Below are 21366 nucleotides of genomic sequence, written 5' to 3'. Positions count from 1 at the left end.
TGACACCAATGCAAAAGCTTCTGCCTTTTCCCAAGCTGGGAATGATGCTAAAATCCCAGCTCAAATAACATCAAGGTGGTGCTGCATAAGAACAGTGAGCAGATCCTTGTCCAGAGTGGGCCAAGAATAGAAAAACTGATGTTTTACTGGTACCAATTGAACAACCCATGGCTGACTGCTGCTTCTCCCTGGGCAGGCACCTGTATGGAGGGCTGGGCCAGCTCACAGATGGAGTGCTGGGGCTGGATGACTTCACCCAGAGCCACCAGTACCGTGTGTGGCCAGGCTACGACTACGTTGGCTGGAGGAACGAGAGCTTCAGCTCGGGCGCGGTGGAGATGGAGTTCCAGTTCGACCGCCCGCGCAACTTCACCTCCATGAAGGTGACTCTGTGTGTCCTCTCCAGGGGACAGGCTGGGTCTGGGGCCTTCCAGGTGCCACTGCCTGCGGGGTCTGCTCAGCCTGAGCTCCCCACAGCAGGACATGTAGGTGGTTTAGAGTTCAGGTGTTTGCCCAGCTGGTCACTGAAGAAGATTCAGGAGGCTTTTGCTGAGGTTTTCAAGGTTGTTTGTTGTTTCTTATCTAAGAAATTCCTTCTCTAGCTAACAGAGATCTGTTCAGCTTGAGATCTGAGGCACACATTGCCTGCCAGAGGGCAGGACTTATCTTTTATACTGTAAATTATGTACCTAATATTTACAATTACTTTCCAATTACACTGTCCAACTCTGTCTCAAACCAATCCAGTGATGCCAGCCTGGCACTCAACATGGATGGCATGAAAAAGAAGAAGGAAAAGACACACCATACCCAAAATCCTCCATATTAGCTATGAACACCCCAATATAAACATTCCTAGAAATTCACTTTCTACCTTCTAACAGTCTAATTTATACTCTACTTATTTTTGTGGCTTGTAATTCTTCCTGCAATGTTGGAAAATTTCTCCAGGAACTTAAGTCCAGGACCCCTGGGCACCATGCCAGGGCCTCTGAGACCCCTTCCAGGGGTTCTTGAGGCATTCAGGAAAGCCAGGGGAACACCCTGGGGACTCCTACACCAGGCTTCCCTTTGGGGCATTGGATGGATTGGAAGGGACCTTGAAGCTTGACCCAAAATTGCCACTTTTCAAAATGCTTCTTTGTTCCTAAAAGTGCTTCTTTTTGACCCAAAAATGCAGCTTTTGGACCCAAAGTGCTTTTTTTTTGACCCAAACTGCTTCTTTTTGCCCCAAAATGCTTCTTTTCCACTCAAAAATGCCTCTTTGTGCCCCAAATCCCCACTCCCCATGGTGCTAAAAATGCAGCTTTTTGACCCAAAAGGCCACTTTGTGCCACAGAAATGTGGCTTTTTTACCCAAAACCACCTCTTTGCACTGAAAAATGCTTCTTTTTGACCCCAAAAATGCAGCTTCTTGACCCAAAATGTCACTTTTCAACCCAAAAATGCCTCATTTTGACCGAAAATTGCTGCTTTTTGACCCAAAACTGCCTCTCTGAGGGCAAACCCTGCCAAAGTCCAACCTGGCCTTGAGTGCTCTTCCCAAAGCAGGAGCACACAGCAGGTGCCTGACAGCAGAATTTGGGCAGGTTTGCCAGTGTAGAAAGGTGAAGCAGGTGAGCACTTGATTCTTCTGAGCTCAGACTCTCCTTTCAGTATTTGGCTTGAAGGATTAACAAGCAGACACCTGAAGCAGTGTTTGGGCAGCTGAGATGGATTTAGGATGTAAAATTTACTGACCCCTGAGGTAAAGGAATGTGGCTGTGCTTCCATTTTGACCCAACATTTCTCTTGTGCTGTGGGAAATTATTTAAACCCACAGGAAAAGCACGAGCTGAACTTTGAGTCTGTAGTAAACAGCAGGATCTTTTAAAAAGGATTGGTGGCTTTTCTTGTAGAGATTTCAAATGAAGGAGAACCCACCACATCCTTAAGTAAATTGTTTTGGTGGTTACTTACTCTGGTTTTATTTTGTCTATTTTTAACTTGCAACTGTTGGCTCTTTGCCTGCTTTTGCTGGCAAAAATAAGAGTCCTGCCTTCTCAGAAATCTTCTGCTTCTAAATTGTGATTAAAGCACTCTTTTAATCTTTGCTTCAGTAAACTAAGTTGGCAGGCTTCTCAATACCTTCCCTGTGAGACAAAGGGTCATTTTTGGTGCTGTCACCCAATCCTATTCTTCTTTGCTGATTACTCTATTGGAGATACAGAATCTGGATCTGGATGCAGGCTTTCCATCAAATTGCATAAAAGAATGGTACCAATTTCCTGCCTTTGGATGATTCCTCTTTGTTTGTGAATCTTGTGATGGTATTAATCCTCCAAGCCAAGAGAGAGGGAGCCAGTGGTCATTAAGGCTTTGGGATCATGCTAACAATCAGTTCCAAGTTATTAGTGTCCAGGATAAAAGTCCAGTGTGGAAAGCATCACTTAGATTTTGTCCCTGAGTTCACTACCCTGACATGAGTCAGTCCTTGAGATTATTTTAGGAAACTCCCTCCCATTTGGGAATTTAGTTTATTTTATTGCTAGTGATTCTGCTGTCTCCCTCAGGTCATTGAAAAAAAGTAGCAAATAATTGTGATTTAGGAATGCATTCCTCTTAGAAAAATAGAGAAGGATTTGTGCCTTAAAATTTGTAAGACTGACTAATTGATACTGTTTAATCAAATTAATATAACACACAAGCCCACACTATGCTAATTGGGGACAGATGCCTTGCAAAAATCTGCCTTGTAAACACAACCATCCTGATAAACCAAACACATCAGATCATAAAAAGAGCTACTTCAACTAGCATCTAATTAAAAAGCTGTTCTGATTAGCATAAATTAATCTTCACTATTTATTGAATGTTGCCTCCTTCAGCTTTGCATTTCTTTTGTACAGACCAGGTGGTCTGTGAATAATTTTCATTTCCTCTTACCCATTAGCTTTACCCCAGTCCTCTGAGCTTTCCCAGTATCCCCTGGACATGAAGGTATTAAAAATAAATGTTAGCAACATTGCAACTGCATTGCATAGGCTTGCATGCTGTAAAATTGGACTTTAGTAGGAGATGTTTGCAATAGAAAATGTCTCTGTATCAGTCCTGGATGGAAACACATCCAACTCCTGTCCAAATATGGCCCAAATTGTATATTCCAGGCATCAGGCTTTCCTGCCTGCTTATGAATGACTGTTTCTCCTTACTGAATAATGTTGTCTCAGCTTCATCTGGTCCTAATTATATGCAAATACCCTCCTTTTGTCTTTTTACTGCTCATCAGGCTGGTTGCCCTCATTAGTGCTTCACTGCTTTTCACTGCAGGACCTGGCAGAGGCCAAGCAATTAAGAGGGTTCACAGTGGTTTGGAAACTGTTGCTGTCACAGTGGCAAATGCTCCACAGTCACTAGGAAATGATTCCTGGGGTGGTGGGGAGGGTTGGACCCCTGTGGCTGTGAGAATGGGGCAGGCTGAGGGATACTGAGGACTTTGAGTCACCTTATTTCTTGTGGTTGCTGGTCAGTGGCCACAGTGCTGAGATATTGTGGTCCTGAGCTTCAGGTCTTCATAACAGAACTCAGCCTGATGCTGAGCCACCAGGAGAAGCTGATGGATGCAGGCTGAGGTGAGGGTTTCCCTAAAACTTATATCCTTAGTTGTCCTGAAGGTGCAACCAGAGCAGGTGTATGCCAGGGGAATGTCTGCTTGGGTTTGTCTTGGTTTGTGGTTTTTGGAAGAAATTAGCTTAGACTGCAGCTGCTGAAAGTTTCTAAATGCTAAAAATTTTGGGACACAATTCTCATCTAATGGCAGAGATCAATTGTGATACGTCATACCTTGAGCTGTTACCTCAAAAGAGGGACCAAGGACAGAGAAATCCCTGGGATCCCTCATGCCAGGAGGGACAGAAGAAGAATCCAAGAGCAGTATTAGGGTCTGGAATCTCCATGCTTTTCATTGCTTGACTCTTTCAAATGGCTGCTGTGTCATTGTTTCCACACTGGCCTTTGAGGCTGCTTTCTGTGGGGTTTTGGTGGGTTCAGTAGTTCATTTTTTAAATGTGGTTGTTACAGTTCACAGAGCACAATCTATGGGCTGTCCATTCCAGCTCTTAATCTTTGAGTAATATTTAATCTGTAGCTTTGTGTACTCTAACTATTACTAATGATCATATTGTTACATACAAGTTTCACTACAATCTATCTTTGCTATTATTAATGATCATATTATTAGCTCCAGGGTTCACTCTAATCCATCTTTGACTTGGAGAACCAGAGCCATGTAGTTCACATAAAGTTCAACGTGTGGCCTAACAATTCCACCTATTTATGTCAAGCAATACCAAATTTTTAACACTAAGAGTATAGGTGTGTTTTTCCTTTCCCTTCTTAGGTTAAATATTCAAAGACAATAGTTTGCAAGGCTTTACATTAGTACAGGGTTTGCTTGATTGATTTTTATATGGGCCTTTTGAAGAGCCTTCCAGAATGTGACCATTAACACAGCATCTGCGGGTAAAATTCAGAGCTGTTTCAGAATAGCTTTTTGCCCAGTGTTCTCATTGCATACTGGAAGAGGTCACTCACTGTGCATTCATACAGGGAGATACTGGGAATGGAAAATTTTTGTGACTGGAACATCCTTGGGGTTTGATGTAGGTAAATCTCCAGTCTGATGGCTCCCTCCTCTCTCCCCAGGTGCACTGTAACAACATGTTTTCCAAGGGGGTGAAGATCTTCCAGCGGGTGGAGTGTCTGTTCAAGCCGCGCCTGATCGCGGACTGGGAGCCCGAGCCCGTGGGGGTGGCCACGGTGCTGGATGACAAGAACCCCAGTGCCAGGTTTGTCACCGTGCCCCTGCAGCAGCGCGTGGGCAAGGCCATCCTGTGCCGCTTCTACTTCGCCGACACCTGGATGATGATGAGTGAGATCTCCTTCCAGTCAGGTGGGTGCCTGAGGGGCACGGGAGCAGAAGGGCTGGTGTGGGAGTGCAGCACATGTGGGCTGGGCAGGAGAGTGGCACCGTGGCTGCACAGTGGGAGGAGGTGCTGCAGGCACTGGAGGGCAGTGAAGGGGCTCAAAGGTCCAGTGGGTGCTTCCCAGGCTGATACTGATGCACATGAGCAGGTGCACCATAGCAAACAAAACCTGGGCTATAGAGCAGTTGTTTTTTTAAAACAGATCACAGAATCCCCTGAGCTGGAAGGGACCCCCCAGGATCAGCCAGTGCAGCCCCTGTCCCTGGCCAGACCCCCCAACAATCCCAGCCTGTCCATCCCTGGTGTCCAAACGCTCCTGGAGCTCTGGCAGCCTCGGGGCCGTGCCCATTCCCTGGGGAGCCTGGGCAGTGCCAGCACCTCTGGGGGAGGGAAGAGCCTTGCCCTGAGCTCCAGCCTGAGCCTGACACAGCTCTAGCCATTTCCTTGAGTCCTGTACCTGCCTCCACATCCCCAGCTGCCTGCTGGCTGTGACATTGACTTTTGCTTCTCTTTACCAAATATTTTGTTAGGAATAATTCAAGTATATCTAGAGATGATGAGATCAAGTTTAGCAAGTTTCAAGTTTATTAAAAAATAGAGGCTGACTTTTTTTTTTCTTAACTATGATGCAGAAGTCAATGCCATGAGGTGATTTAAAAGGCTCTGGAGGGAGAAGGATAAAAGTCTTGGAGAAAGCCACCAGGACTGACAGGGAAAGGTGTGGCTGTAGCTTTCTACTCCAGTCTCTAATCAGCTGTAGTGAGAGGACATTCCTGAGGGAGGAATTCCCTGGGTGCAGCTTGTTGCTTACTTTGCAGACAGCAGCCCCTTCTGTTCCTGATCTGCTGGCTGAACCCCAGCCCCCTCCTGCTGGGGTTGGGATTGCAGGGACTGGTGACAGGAACAGGGAGGTTTTGTTGGGCTGACACACTCCCTTTGCTTCCACAGACATGGAGAGTGTGAATCCCAGTTTTGTTACGGTAGCCACCAGCACCACGGGTCTCCTGGAAACAGAGCACAACGTTACTGAGGGCACCTGGGGTAAGGACTCCTGGCCATGCCAAGGGATCAGGTGTTGGGGAATTTCACAGGAACATCCCAGTTAACACTGTTTTTCCCTCCATTTCTGGAGATCTGGGGATGGGCTGATGAGTGCCTCCTGCACAGGGCAGCATGTGACAGTGCCCTGAGCCTCAGCTGGCCAGATCATGGACTGGAGGCTTATGTGGAGCCTGTGAAACTCTGAGCACTGTCTGCTCTAGGATGGATCCACTGCAGGAATCTGTTCTGCTCACAGCAATCTTTGATTGCAGAAATTCTCTGCACAGTTCTTAGTTCTTTGAGCCTCCAAAATGAGAATTTCTGGTAAGAGCAAAATGTGAACACAGCTGGTGTTAATGTTCAGGGAGCTGCCCAAGATCTTTTCTCTACCAGAGTGTAGGCTGGCACAGAAAACATCTGATGCTTTAACCCCAGATCTCCTTGTCTGTGATTGCAGGAACCACATCTTCTGTAACCAGCACCTGGATAGGGGAGAAGGCAGATGACTCCAACACCTCCATCCTCGTGGGCTGCCTTGTGGCTATTATTCTGCTGCTCCTGATGATTATAATCATTATTCTTTGGAAGCAATATGTTCAAAAGAGGTTGGAAAAGGTAATACAATGGGGCTATTTTGTAGGCAAAAGTCCAGAACTAATCATTAACCCTAATGAGCTCAGAACTAGCACAGGGTTTCCCCAGCTCACTGGAGTAGCTAAAGCTGCTCTCACAGCAGAGGAGGATGCCAGCCCTGTCCAAGATATTACTGGAAGTTGCTGTGGTTGCAGCCAAGGCATTACTTAACAATTGAGCATTGCCTCAGTGTTTTGGGTTTTTTTTTTTCCCCTCTCCTGTGCAGGCCCCACGCCGAATCCTGGAGGAGGATGCCACTGTTCGCCTGTCCTTCTACAGCTACACCATTGCCAACAACCAGACCCAGATCCACCAGTCAAATCCCACCTATGAACGTGCTTTCCCACTGGATTTGGAATATCACCAGCCAGCTACACTGCTCCAAAAGCTTCCAGAGCTCTCCCAAAGTGCAGAGGATTCAGGTAACATCATCAGCCTCCAGAAGCTGCATGTTTCTTCTTTTATTATTTCTGTCAGACTGTAAAATGTGCCACTTGTCAGTATCTAAGCTTCCATCTTTGACTCCTGTGCAATGCAATAACCCAGGGAGCTCAGGCAGTATTGTGGAACACTGGTACTTCTTGGCATGGAGCTGTGACAGCTGGAGCAGCAGTCCCACTAGAGGGTGGTGGCCTTTTATTGTTTTATTTGAAGGCTGTTTATGTATTACTCAGGTCATCTTTTAGCAGCTGGTTTGGGCAGTCAGAGCAATCACACTGTTTGTGGAGATGCTGCCTGCAGCACTCTTGGGAGAAGACCTTTAACACCTTTTTCTGCAGCCAGGGTTCTTTGAAATTCTTGTAGCAAAATCAGAAGGAAATAGAGCAGGGAATTGTCCCTGGTATCCTGGCTTCCAGCCCCCAGGGAGCTTTTGGGCCCACACAGAAGGGAATGTTTCCAACAGTGTTTTGTACTCAGTGAAGGCAGTGCTGCATTCCTCACACTCACAAGTTGCTAAGATCCAGCATTATTCTGCACAGCGAGACTGATTGGATTGAGCCAGGGTGTGAATTTGCAGCAGAACAAATGTTCTGTGTAATACTGACCCTATAGGGAGTTCATTCTAAAGCATTGCCCCATATTTATGTGAATAAGCTGTAAGAAGGAGAGGAGTTTGCTACCAGAGGACATGGGAAATGGAACCCTCAATCAGTTCTTGTTGCAGGAGGGAATCCAGTGCAAGTCTGATGGTGCAAACAACATCCCTGTGTCAGGTAATGGGAACTGATTGTACTTAGGATGAATCAGAAACAGAAAATCACTTCAGACTTGCCTCCCTGTCTGGACAAGACCTGTTGCTCTCGTGGCTGGCTAGAACAGGCTGTGCTGAGCAGGAATTTGCTGGCAGCTCAGGGTTATTGTTCTGGTTCAAACAGAGCAGTGTCTCCCATGTAGGTATCCCTTAGTACAAGGTAGCAGGCGGCCAAATTCCCAAGCTGTGGAATTGGGAGGAGTGGAAACTGGGACATACTGGTTCTGAGGGAGGCAGCGTGTGACTCACCCATCTTTGGCTCCCTTTAGTGTGCAGCGGGGACTACGCCGAGCCTGACCTGACCAAGTCCACCCCTCACCAAGGCTTCCAGAACAACGTCCCGCACTACGCCGAGACGGACATCGTGCACCTGCAGGGGGTGACCGGCAACAACATGTACGCGGTGCCGGCGCTGACCGTGGACTCGCTGACCAAGAAGGACATCTCCGTGGGGGAGTTCCCCCGGCAGCAGCTGCGCCTCAAGGAGAAGCTGGGGGAAGGACAGTTCGGAGAGGTACAGCCACTGCCTGCTGCTGGTCCTCCAGCAGAAAGGAGGTGCCTGTGTCCTGCTTTGGAGGAGAGGTGTCTGCCAATAAAGGCAGAAGCTTCTCTTTGAAATGGAGGATGTAAACTCTCTACCTCCAAGTTATTATAATTTTGAAATTAAGGGGCTCTCAGGCAAAGATATGGGAATAGGAATAACAGTTCTTTACTAGGAAAATTAAAATAGAAATACAGTATTACAAAGAACAATCCCAAACCCTGCCAGAGTCAGAATCCAAGCTGACACAGTCAGTCAGTCAGGGTGGTGGCACAGTCCCATTCAATGGTGGCTGCATCCTCCTGCAGGGGCAGATGTGGTTCAGCTGGAGCAGTGCTCCTGGAGAAGGTGCAGTTTCCTCTGAAGGTCCAAGGATCATGTGGAAGGGTCTGGTTTTCCTCTGGGATCCAGTGGAAAAAGGCTGCTCTGGTGTTCCAAATCTCAGTTTTTCTCTGGGTAGGAAAGGCTTGGCTCCTGCCCTGGCTGGAGCATCTCCCAGTGGGATGATGGAATTTTATCAGCCATGCACTGGGACTCACTGGCCATGAACAGGAGATATCTCCTGGAGGGAGGATGGGCTGTGGGAAGATAAAGATGATTGTCCCAGCTGGTTTAAAGATGGCCCATTAGCAGAGAATATGTGCCAGGAGATCAGGGGCACTGCCCCAGCTGGTTTCAACAGATGGGGACAGAATTCACATTGCTGACCACATTCTGTATTGCAACCTAAGACAGCCTGGCAGAGAGGAATCTTCTGAGGAATCTTCTACTCCCTTTGACAAACAATTTGAAATAATGTCACGAATGTTAAAATAAAAGTATAAATTAACAAAACTTTTAAAATATTTATTTGCATTAACAATTTAATACATTTGAAAAACACTTTAAATGAAACAATAATTATTATTAATTAATATTTTTAATTACATATAAATTACCTTTATCAATTTTAAGTTCTAATTTAATGTTTAAGTTTAAAAACCTACAGTCAATAAACTTAGTTATTATAAAAATATAATTTATTTTAAATTTAAATAAAAGTCCCATAATATTTCAACCTCAAAACCATTATTGTAACATAATAATATTGTTACAATATTCTGTCAATTTATATTAGAATTAAATTATGCCAATAGTCTAATTTATTTAAATAACTACATATTTCCTCTACAGTAACAGTTAAAACACAATTTTACATACTTCTTTATATATAATCTCATTAATTATTTGACACCTTACTTTAATACTTCTTTTGTAATTTCTAAAAATATCTATCCTTCTCACAACCCCAACTCTATATATTGCCAACCATACTTTTTTTATATTTAGTCCTCAAATATAGCCACAATTAATAAGTTTAAATCTTTAACTATTTACTAATCTCCTATGTAACTAATAACTTAGTTTAAAAACTTTAAATTAAAACCATCCAATATTATTCAAACTAAAAGTACTTTGTAATTTTTGACCTATAATTACGAAAAAGATTTCTTAATTAAATTTTTTAAAGTTCCTAATTTTTCACTGGGCCTGAGGGTTCTGCATTCCAGTGTTTTATTTAAAATGTGTATTTGCCCTTAGGGAAAGCTGCTGTTCCCCAGACTAAGCCACTGAGCCCTGTGCAGCTGTGAGGCTCTGCTTGGTACCACTGGGGTCTTTAGCAATAGATGAACTTGCAAACCTTTTCTGGTATATCTCTGGTAATTCCCACCCAGGGTTGGGAATTCAGACTTCACATCCTCCATGGACATCCCAAATGTGATGGCTGCCACCCACCTTTAGACTTCTGGGTTTGGAAACTCTTCCCAGTCCAGATGGAGGTTCTGGGGATGCTCTGCACACTGACCCAAGCAAGGACAGACATTTCCCAAGCTCTGTGGCACCCTCATGTTTTCTGGCATTGCTGCTTGCTCAAGCCCCAGTTTGTCAGCAGCCTCAGGCACAATGATGCACACATCTGTCATCTGCCAAGCTTTCCCTTTGCTCCTTGAGCTCCTTTCATGCTGTCAGCATTTCCACCTCGCCTTTTCTTCTCTCCCTGCTTCATTTTCACACCATCTGTAGCTCCATCCTGAGCAGGTCTTTCCCTCTCCTGCTCTCATTTTATCACTTTTTTTCTTCTCAGCTTTTGTTCACTCAGTCTTAAATTCTGTTTCTCTATTACATTTTGGCAAACACAGCCCTTCACTGACTTATTCCTGCTCTGTGATGTGCCCATCTTTGTGCCTCCTCCATTCTGACACCCCACCTTCCCTACCCCAGCCCCTTTCCTGTCCCCTCATTTCTTTCTGGCTCACTGTTTTCTGGGGAGGTGCTGACACCTCCTCACCTGGCTGTCAGTGCAGCCCTTTCTGCTGTTGCCTGCATCCTGCTCTGTGCTCCAAAAGTGGGACAGAGAGGATTTTCTCATTGCTTTGCTTCTGCTTTCTGCTTTCCTCTCATGCTGTCCTTCTCCTCTGTATTGACTGGAGATGGCTCTCCCATCTCCCTTTTCCTTGAGGATGGATTCAGAGCCTCTTCTTTCTATCTATCACAGGCTCCTTTGCAAATGTGCTGCACCACATTTTCCTGCCTCTCCTTCTCACCTCCTTAGTCTTTCCCAAACTGCCCATCACATGCTCTGCTCCACTGCTGTGGCTGTGTGCTCCTAGAAAAAGAGCTCATTGCTTCTTTCAAGCCTCCACTTTTTCCTTCTTTTCAGTCTTTTGTCTTCCTTTCTCCCAAGGAAGCAGCACCACCCTTCCCTGGTGACACATCACCTCAGAATTACCTGTGCTCAGTCCTGTGGCTCTTCCCTGTCCCAGGTCTCATGACTGTACTTTCCCCACAGCAGATTCATTTTCTGTGGGACTGCAGCAGCATCTTTGTACCTTTATTCCCATTCTGCAGTTTGTCCCCTTTTCTCTGCTGTCTCATTTTTCCCCTTACCATGTTTGTGACATAAGTTCTTGCTACTCTCTTCATGCAAAATTCATTATGCCCCCATTAGATTCCCCTCACTGCTGCAAGTCTGACTGACACATCCAGTCCACTGCTCTTCTCCAGTCCTTTTTCCTATCCACACTCTCAGGTCTGTCTGCTTTCCCCACCTAGTTCTCCATTTCAATGCACATTCTGGTAACTTCTTAAGCAAGTGATTTGTCACCCCTTCTTGTAAATCCTGGCAGTAATTTTATATCATTAATCATTCATTTATTGGAAGAAATTTGGAATTGTGTCTGGTCATTAGAGTACACACACTTTTCTCCTTTTTTTCTTTTTCTGGAATTTGAGGATTTTGGGTAACTGGCTGTCATTCTTGGATACTCCTCAGTGAATTCTGAGCAATGCCTCAAGCCTGGCCATGGTTTGATGGATCTGGGGTTGTGTGAGTTGCTGTAGTGCAGAGCAGACACATCCAGGCTCAGGGGCCTTTCTGAACATTCCCAGTAGGTGCTGGGGGAACTGGGCTGCCCTAGGCTGCTGCACCAGTGCAGCAAATCCATCTGGCTTTGACCCCCATGTGCTCCTGTGCCATGGGCTATGTCCTAGACATGTGTCAGGATCTAGGGCCAACCCTTGGGTCATTTCTGATCACAGCTGTGTCACCTTCACCAGATCATTCACTTGTTCATTCTGCCAGCAGTGACCTGGCTGTGGTGTTGCTTTTGTCTGCTTTTGTGCCTGTGTGTGCTCTTACAGCTGCCTCTGCCCTGCAGGTGCACCTCTGTGAAGCTGATGGCCTGCTGGAATTCCTGGGAGTCTCGTCCTCAGAATTCACTCACCAGCCAGTGCTTGTGGCAGTGAAAATGCTGAGATCAGATGTCAACAAAACAGCCAGGTAAGTGCACCTGCAGTTCCAGCCAGCTGGGCAGGAAAGCAGATACTCCCCAGGCACAGCTTAGCCCTGGGGACTGCTGTGTGTCTGTGGTGTGTATTCCATGTTGTGATGGACACAGCAGGGAGTGGGGTAGGGGGAGCTGGGATGTCAGCCTGAATTGCTGCATTGATCCTGCTGCTGGGAGAGACCAGGCTTGAACATGAGCTCAGAACCAATTTCACACTTTGTGCAAAGTGTAAGTTACTCTGAACTGAGAACACACCACTTGTGCTGTCCTCAGACAGAGGAGCAGTTTGGGATTCAGAAGTGTTTTCTGTTTCACAAGGAATGATTTCCTGAAGGAGATCAAGATCATGTCCAGGCTGAAGAACCCCAACATCATCCGGCTGCTGGGCGTGTGTGTGCGGGACGACCCCCTGTGCATGATCACAGAGTACATGGAGAATGGAGACCTCAACCAGTTCCTGTCCCACAGGGAGATCTACAGCAAGTTTGCCATTTCAAACAACATCCCCTGTGTCACGTAAGAGAAGCTGCCTCTCTTGGTGGGATAAATCAGAGTGCAGAGCTGCCAGTTTTATCTGCTGTGCCATTGCCATGGCACGTGGATGCCACCCTGCATGGTGTGGGGCTGTTCCTGAATCCTCTGGGGCTCTGTGTACCCCTGAAGTGTCCCTAGCAGAGCTGTTCTGGTCACACAGACCATCTTTGATGTATTTGTTGAGGTGACCATCTCTTTATGTTATTTGGCTTGCATCAAATATTTCATTGATATGAAAATCAGTTGCATTACAACAAGAATTTTGGGATGAAAATCAAGAATGTCTCTTGGGCTTTTAAGAAGGTTCCTGTGTTCTCTTGTGTCCAAAAAATATTGCATGAGAGGAGCTGAGTGTGGAGCTTCAGTAAGATTTCATCAGCCAACAGAAGGAGAATATTTGGCAAAGAAAAACACTTTTTGTCAGCAGTGGCACTGTCTCCTTCCTCAGTGGAAGGATTAAATCTGCCATAAAAGCATCTCTGCTATTACAGAAATGCTTTCCTCAGAGCAGAGTGATGTAGGACTAATATATTCTGCTTGATAAGGAGCCTTGCACTGAGCAGGAGCTGCAGCATTGGTGTGTTCCTCCCCAAAGGATTTACTTGGATCTGTGGTTCAGGCACAAGGCAGGCAGGCAGAGCAAGCTCTGATGTGCTGGCAGGAGGTGCCTGGTCTTACTGTGGCCAGACAGCACCAGCCTTGCTGCCAGGACCTGTCAGTGATTCTGTCAGGAGTGTTAACCTGGTGTCCTGCACTCAGGACATGCCAGGACCTTTATTGATCTTTACTGAAAAAATACAAACTGAGCAGTTTATCAGATGTGTTCTGATGAGCACTTGGTCTTGTGAAGCATTTGAGCATCAGCAGTGGTAAACAGGCTGAGCAGTACAGAGCAAGAGTGTGGGAAGAATGCTGAGAATCTGGTGGTCCAAACTCTGTCTGTGCATCCTGCAGCTTTATTAGTCCTATCTTCATTTAGCTAATGGAGGAATTAAAATTATATTAGATGGAAAGTGCATTTCTTTCTATTTTCAGTAATGTTTAGCATATTTAAAACCAAGTCAAGTCTCTTTAATGTGAAGTGACACACTTATGTTAATATAAGCATTCAATAGTGGTGGTGTTTGAAATACCAGACTAAGTGGTTTTTAAGATATGAGATTCTGAGCTTAATTTTTCATGTCTCTCTGAAAAAAGTTGGTGCTTTGATGCGTGAACTCTTTGAAAATCTCGAGATTAATGTTTGATATTGAAAAAAACATGAATCTAAAGGATGTCAGGTTGTGAAGGCCTGAATTTCAGGGACAGCCTGTCTGTTCCTGCTTAGTCAGCCCAGGATCTTGGCTGTTCATGCCCTGGAATGAGACAGTTTAGTTCCACCCTTATGGCAGAAAATAAAACCACAGGTCACTAACACATCAAATACAATAAAGTCTTGAGTGTGGGGAAACTCCACTGATTTTCCTTTGTTCTGTTTTCCTTTACTGCAGCCACTCCAACCTGCTGTACATGGCCACCCAGATTGCCTCAGGGATGAAGTACTTGGCATCCCTGAACTTTGTGCACAGGGATCTGGCAACTCGCAACTGCCTGGTGGGGAACAACTTCACCATCAAGATTGCAGATTTTGGCATGAGCAGGAACCTCTACAGTGGGGATTACTACAGGATCCAGGGCAGAGCTGTGCTGCCCATCCGTTGGATGGCCTGGGAAAGCATCCTGCTGGTAGGCACTGCACAGAGCCTCTCTCTCTTCCTTCCTCTGACCTTCACTGTGCCCCTGGAGCAGTGGCACTGCTCTGTGCCAGCCAGTCACCACCAATATCTGTGCTGCACGTGGCCCCTGGTGAGAAATCCATGGCTTAGATCCTGGGAAAGGAGCATGCCCTTGGAAATACAGAATGGCATGGGATGGTTTGGGTTGGCAGGACCTTAAATCTCATCCCATCCCACCCCTGCCATGGCAGGGACCCCTCCCACTGTCCCAGGTGCTCCAGCCCCAGTGTCCAGCCTGGCCTTGGGCACTGCCAGGGATCCAGGGACAGCCACAGCTGCTCTGGGCACCCTGTGCCAGCCCTGCCCACCCTGCCAGGGAACAATTCCTGCCCAACATCCCATCCAGCCCTGCCCTCTGGCAGTGGGAGCCATTCCCTGTGTCCTGGCTCTCCATGTTTCCTGCAGCCCCTCAGGCCCTGCAGGGCCACACTGAGCTCACCCAAAGCTTCTCCTCTCCAGTGAACAATCCCAGCTGTCCCAGCCTTTCCTCCAGCAGAGCTGCTCCATCCTCTGATCCCCTGGTGCCTCCTCTGGACTCTGCAGCAGCTCCAGCCCCTCCCTGTGCTGGTTCCAGGGCTGGGGCAGCTCTGCAGGTGCTCAGGGTCTCACCTGAGCCCAGGGCACAGGGACAGAATCCCCCTGCCCTGCTGCCCAGGCTGGGCTCAGCCCAGGGCAGAGGGTTCAGGGCTGGGGCAGCTCCAGCTCTCCCCCAGCTCCCTGTCCCAGGGCTGCTCCCTCTGCTCAGCCCAGCCTGGGCTGACCCAGGGGCAGCTCCTGCACTGGTGACACCTCCTGAGGTCCCTGTGGCCACTGCTCCAGCTTCTCCAGGTCTCTCTGGATGGCATCCCACCCCTCAGGCCCCATCTGGGCATGAATGCCTGGCAATCCTGCTGGAATTTTAAGGAAGTTGCCTTTCTCTGCTTATTCCCCCAACTGGGAAGATGAGAGGGGCAGGGACAAAACTTAAATGAGTTCCAAGTGCCAGGTCTTGAGGTTATGGGGTTTTCTTCACATTTAAGGGTCCTGCTGTCTCCCCTAAGGATATTGTTCCACACCCAAATACATCCAATCTGGAGGATATTTAACCAAATATTTTTTCCCGTAGTAGTTGGTGAGTTACTTTCTTACAACATGCCCTCCAAGTACCCAGAAAAATTGCAGTTACCTCTGCTGTAGAGGCTGCCAGGCCCAAGCTGTCTGAAATCCACCCTCTCTTCCTGGTTATGGCTGCATCCAAACCATAAATCACATAAATCATCTAAACATAAATCTCCATCTTCTCTGTGTGAACATCTTCCAAACCTTGACAGACTCAAGGGTTGCCAGATAAGCCCGGGTGATATGGGGCTGGGATGTTTTCTGCCCAAACAGGCCCTCCAGCCCCTCAAGTGTTTTGTGTTATTTTCTGAGCAATTTTCTTTTTACTTCTCAAGAAACACATTGTTCCAAACACATCAAGTTTGGGCACATTTTTTGAAGACAGAAAACAAGGACAGCAAGAAGATTGTCATTGGCTTCTTACATGTGCAAAAATCAAAATTATCTTGGGTCTTTCTCTAAGAGTTTGGAGTCTGCTCTGGCTCTGCTTTCACCCTGAGGGCTTTGTTTCCCTTTCAAAGGCTTTTCTGTGAGCTCTGCTATTTTGGGTGGAGGTAGCCAGTGACTATCCCCCCCATCCCCATCAGTTTATTTTATTCTGCTGCAAACAGAGTGTCTCAGGAAGGACAGAAGTCTGTGGGCATCTCTGGGACCTGCTCCCTGTTACAAAACTTTGCCCCTGTGAAAACAACACCTTCTTAGGGTTTATGGGATCCCCAGTTGCTTGTGCCCTATAAAGAGGCCTGTGTGTGCAGAACAGCCTTGGGTGGGTGTGTGTGCAGAACAGCTCTATATGTGTGTGCAGAACATCCCTGTGTGTATGTGTGTGCAGAACAGCCCTGTGTGTGTGTGTGTGCAGAACATCCCTGTGTGTATGTGTGTGCAGAACAGCCCTGTGTGTGAGTGTAGAACAGCCCTGTGTGTGTGTGAGTGTAGAACAGCCCTGTGTTTGTGTGTGTGTGTGTGCAGAACAGCCCTGTGTGTGTGTGTGCAGAACAGCCCTGTGTGTGTGTGTGAGTGTAGAACAGCCCTGTGTGTGTGTGAGTGCAGAACAGCCCTGTGTGTGTTTGTGTGTGTGTGTGTGCAGAACAGCCCTGTGTGTGTGTGAGTGTAGAACAGCCCTGTGTGTGTTTGTGTGTGTGTGTGTGTGTGTGTGCAGAACAGCCCTGTGTGTGTGTGTGAGTGTGTGTGAGTGTAGAACAGCCCTGTGTGTGTGTGTGTGTGTGTGTGTGTGCAGAACAGCCCTGTGTGTGTGTGTGTGTGTAGAACAGCCCTGTGTGTGTTTGTGTGTGTGTGTGTGCAGAACAGCCCTGTGTGTGTGTGTGAGTGTAGAACAGCCCTGTATGTGTTTGTGTGTGTGTGTGTGCAGAACAGCCCTGTGTGTGTGTGTGAGTGTAGAACAGCCCTGTGTGTGTTTGTGTGTGTGTGTGCAGAACAGCCCTGTGTGTGTGTGTGAGTGTAGAACAGCCTTGTGTGTGTGTGTGTGTTTGTGTGTGTGTGGTGAGTGTGTGTGTGTGTTTGTGTGTGTGTGCAGAACAGCCTGTGTGTGTGGTGAGTGTGGTGTGTTTGTGTGTGTGTGGTGTGTGTTTGTGTCTGTGGATTTGTGTGTGTTTGTGTGGTGTTTGTGTGTGTGTGTGTGTGTTTTTGTGTGTCTCTGTGTGTGTGTGTGAGTGTAGAACAGCCCTGTGTGTGTTTGTGTCTGTGTGTGTGTGTGTCTGTGTGGTGTTTGTGTGTGTGTGTGTGTGTGTGTCTCTGTGTGTGTGTGTCTCTGTGTGTGTGTGTGAGTGCAGCTCCCCTCTGGCTCCTTGTGGAGCATCTCCCCGGTGCACCCTGGTGCTGGGCTGCAGAGGCTGCAGACTGAAAGGCTTTTTCTGGGCAGTCACCTGAGCTGATGCTGTGTGTCCCCAGGGCAAGTTCACCACAGCCAGTGACGTGTGGGCGTTCGGGGTGACGCTGTGGGAGATGTTTGTGCTGTGCAAGGAGCAGCCCTACAGCCTGCTGACAGACGAGCAGGTCATCGAGAACACGGGCGAGTTCTTCCGCAGCCAGGGCCGCCAGGTGAGGAGCCTGCTCTGCCTCCCCTCCTCTGCTTCTCCTGCCTCTGCTCCTCTTTTCCTGGCCTCACTGCACCAGTTTTCCTCTCTTGCAGTCCCACTGGAAGAGTCCCTCAGTCCTGCTTATTTCCTGTTCTGATCCACTTCACTCTGTCTTCAGCTTTTCCAGCCTCTCCCACCCACTCCTCTCTCTCCTCTCTATCAGCACTCTCCCACCAGCATTGCCTCTGGAAGATGAGGAAGCAGGGGAGGGATTTGTGGTGGGAAGGAGCAGTTGTTAGTTCCCAGGGGATTAGATTCTCCCTGTGCTATCTCCTGCCAAGAAGCCTTTGGCCCTCTCCAGCTGCTGAAGGGCTTTTGTGCTTTTTTGTTGCTGTTTTGTCCCCACTGCTGCTGCCCTCAATAGATCCCAGTGATGGTGCAGGACACTCCAGCTCCATAGTACCCAAAACTGTGGAGTATCAGTCTCAAAACTCACCTTTAGCACCAGAGAATTAAGGAAAATAAAACCATGAGGGGTTTACTCACCATCTCCCAAATACCAGTGATTAGCCAGGAGCCTAAAAGAAGCAAACCTAAAAAATGAAAGGGAGAAATCAAATCAAGCTCTAAAAGGTGTTTTTTCTGTCTCTGCTAACAAGCTGTCACGATGCTTAGAAAGCCTCATGGGTTGTCTACGGTGAGTTGAAAGTACTTGGATTTTATTGTGGTAAATTTGGTTTTGGTTTGTGTTTTGCTGTCTTTTAGAAGATAAATCAGAAGCATTCATGTTTTCTGGGGGACAAAGGGCTGTTTTGTGACCAGCTCATCAGACAAGTTGGCAAAGTGTCCGTGTGCTGTTTGAGAGGCTCTGTCCAGACTCCACTGCCAGACTGGGGCTGGAGGGATTCCAAACACTGCATGGTGGCTGTGTCTTGCAAACCTGGAATGAAACTGTCTTTTGGTGTTACTTTAGTAAAGGCTCAGTTCCTTTGTGAGACCCCCACTGAAATACTGTGACTCTCTTCCTTTCAGATCTATCTCTCCCAGACTCCTCTGTGTCCTAACCCTGTGTTCGACCTGATGCTGAAATGCTGGAGCAGGGATATCAAAGATCGTCCCACTTTTGACATGATCCACCAGTTCCTGCTAGAACAAATGGAGTCAAACATCTGAGTCCAGGAAAGAGGCAAACAGTTGAGAACAGAGTGACTTTGGGGTCTCTTTGCCAGGCCACCTCTCTCCCCTCCCTGACTATTGCAGTTGGGACGTCCATGGCAGCTGCTCATTCTCTTGGCCATGGTCTGACACACAGGACCAGAGGATCTCATTTGGTTGGAAAAATCATCTCCTCTTCTGAATCATTTCCTGGGAATACTGTGAGAGGGGTTTTATTGGATACCCACACACCTTTGGGCAAAAGGAATGAGTGGAACTCAGAGGGACTTGGAGCTGTCTGGTGGCTGAAGGGAAGGCTGGCTCAGGAGAGCGCTGCCCCTCGAGAGCAGGAGGCTGGGGGGAGAGACTGCAGCCCTCCAGAGCCATTCCATGCAATCTGATGGAAGTCTTGTGCACATGAGCAAGTGTTTCTGTGTGCTCTTGCTACAGACAATGGTGAGAGGCCAGAAACATCTGGAGCTGGGAAATGGTTTAATGGACTTGGGAACTGACGGAGCATTTAGGACCCTTTGGGAGTGACACTGCCAGGGTCCTGAGAAGATGCTGAAACAAGAGTCCAAGATGATGTTCTGTTTTCCTGTGGTTGTTAAGCACTGCTTTGGTTATATATGTGCGTTTTCCCCACACTGGATTTTTTTTGTTGTTGTTGTTTTCTAGAAAAAATGGTTTTAAAATGAATGTTAAAGGTCATTGGGAGGTCACTGTGTTAGAAGGTCTTCCTCTGACCTACAGATTAAGGTTAGGGTAGGGAGTTTGTATTGAGAAGTAGCTGATACTGTACTACTGTCACTATGTAGATTTATTAACCTAATGAACTTGTAGCCACAATGGACTGATGTGCAATTAATCCTGTATAATTACCCATCAATATGAGATCTCTAAATCAATGCTGTTAGGTGTGAGAGGGAACTTAGGGTTAGTGGAAGTGGATGGCTGAGAGCAGAACCCTCTTTGTCACTTGTCACAGCTCCCAGAGAGGGACAGGAGGAGCACACAGGCCACATGTGTGTGTGTGGAGTCAGAGGTTCCTCTCCAGATGTGCCAGGTTGGTGCCATGGCCAGGCAGGGCAGCTCAGGCTCTGTCACTGTCACAGAGGCCCCAGGACTGGCACATCCCCTGTCCTTTATCTCAGTGCAGGCTGGTTACTCATTGAATTTGGGGTTGCTTTTTGTGTGTCCTGTCACAAACAGCTCATTCTCTGAAGGGTTTTAGAAGGCTCTGAAATCCATTTGGAATGAGTTAGAGAATTCAGTGTGTTTCTACAATAAATCCATTGTGGATTTACCAGGTGCCTGGGGAATACTCTGCTATTCCCTCTCTAATCATTTAGCAAGATACTTATAGGACCAAACCAAATATTTCATAAGCTGGGAGAAGATGAAAGCTCAGCATTTGGCTTTTTTTAAAAAATAGAATCCAGGATAAAGTGTATTTCCAGTAAAGATTGTAAAGATAATTTTCATCTTAGCCACAAGCATAGATGGCTGTGCTGTGAGAGGCACTGCTGAGAGGGGAATGTCTGATGGTTACAACACAGGGATAATTGTGCTGAGAGGAAAACTCTGCTTCTGAATGGCAGATGCCAGGCAGGAGCATGGCGTGGCTGTGTTTGCTCCTTGGGAAGGCTCCAGCCATGCCTGGGCTGGGGATGTGTCCCCACCACAGCTGCTCCTCTGAGCCCCTTTAGGGCTGAGAGCCAGAGAGCCCAAGTGCTCTCCTCTCCCTGCAGGGACTCCTGGAATCTCACCCCCAAATAGATTTTCTTTTTGCCTTCTGTGACTGGAGGGGCTTGGGGTGAGCTGCCCTTCCCTGCTGGAGTCAGAGGCAGCAGGTCCCTGCTGGGTGCTGCTGTCTGGCAAACCACTCAGCCAAGGTATTTCTGGAGCATCCCTGCCCAGGAAATGTCCCCAGTGCCCCCAGCCATGTGTGTGTCTCCTGAGCTCCCAGGGTGTGGAGTGTCCCTGGGTGGGCTCTGCTTCTGTGACATCTGGACATGCTGTTCCTCCATTGACATGGTGACATACAAAGTTTGTCTCTTATCAATAAATTCTAATGATAACCTTGACAAAAGTGAATTTCTACTTCTTTTTATCTACCCAGGTGTCTGCCCTGAGAGCTGGCATTTTGGTGTGGTTGTTCAGGAGCTCTTCAGGGACTGTGTGACCCCTGGCTTTGGAAGGAGCAGCCACTCACCACTGAGAGAGTTTGGAAGGGAGTTTTTGGAAATGCTGCAAATGTGCCAGCCCAAATCCCCTGGTGCTGGTGGGGGATGGTATGGCCTGGGGTTGTTGGTTGGTGCTGCATTTCAAAAAGCAACTTTTTCACCTTGGTGTTAAAATTGGGTTCTTTAGGCTGGGAGGAGCCTTTGTAGGTCCCTTATCAACCTGTCCACTTTGGGGTGCTCTGGGCTTTGAAAATTTCTGAGGTTGGAAAATCCATCCCTGACCCTGTCCCAGGGCTGCTCTGTGCCCATGAAGAACTTGTTCCT

At 47.3% G+C, this 21366-nt stretch overlaps 1 protein-coding gene across 4 annotated transcripts in view; it reads left to right on the top strand.

Annotated features, from left to right (window-relative positions):
- The window catches only part of LOC306811006 (discoidin domain-containing receptor 2-like), a 56510-nt gene extending 36801 nt beyond the window's left edge, over window positions 1–19709 (top strand). For all 4 annotated transcript variants that reach the window (XM_079324239.1, XM_079324240.1, XM_079324238.1 and 1 more), the window contains 11 exons: window positions 197–383; window positions 4684–4930; window positions 5913–6005; window positions 6463–6620; window positions 6865–7060; window positions 8160–8404; window positions 12130–12251; window positions 12577–12774; window positions 14283–14517; window positions 17574–17723; window positions 18734–19709. In XM_079324239.1, the coding sequence (XP_079180365.1) occupies window positions 197–383; window positions 4684–4930; window positions 5913–6005; window positions 6463–6620; window positions 6865–7060; window positions 8160–8404; window positions 12130–12251; window positions 12577–12774; window positions 14283–14517; window positions 17574–17723; window positions 18734–18874 (1972 nt within the window). In that variant the 3' untranslated portion in view covers window positions 18875–19709. The remainder of the gene's footprint in view (window positions 1–196; window positions 384–4683; window positions 4931–5912; window positions 6006–6462; window positions 6621–6864; window positions 7061–8159; window positions 8405–12129; window positions 12252–12576; window positions 12775–14282; window positions 14518–17573; window positions 17724–18733) is intronic.
- The last annotated feature ends 1657 nt before the right edge of the window (window positions 19710–21366 follow it).

Source organism: Erithacus rubecula (genome assembly GCF_903797595.1).
Source record: "Erithacus rubecula genome assembly, chromosome: 21".
NCBI lineage: Eukaryota > Metazoa > Chordata > Aves > Passeriformes > Muscicapidae > Erithacus > Erithacus rubecula.
This window is presented reverse-complemented; position numbering and strand designations above follow the sequence as displayed.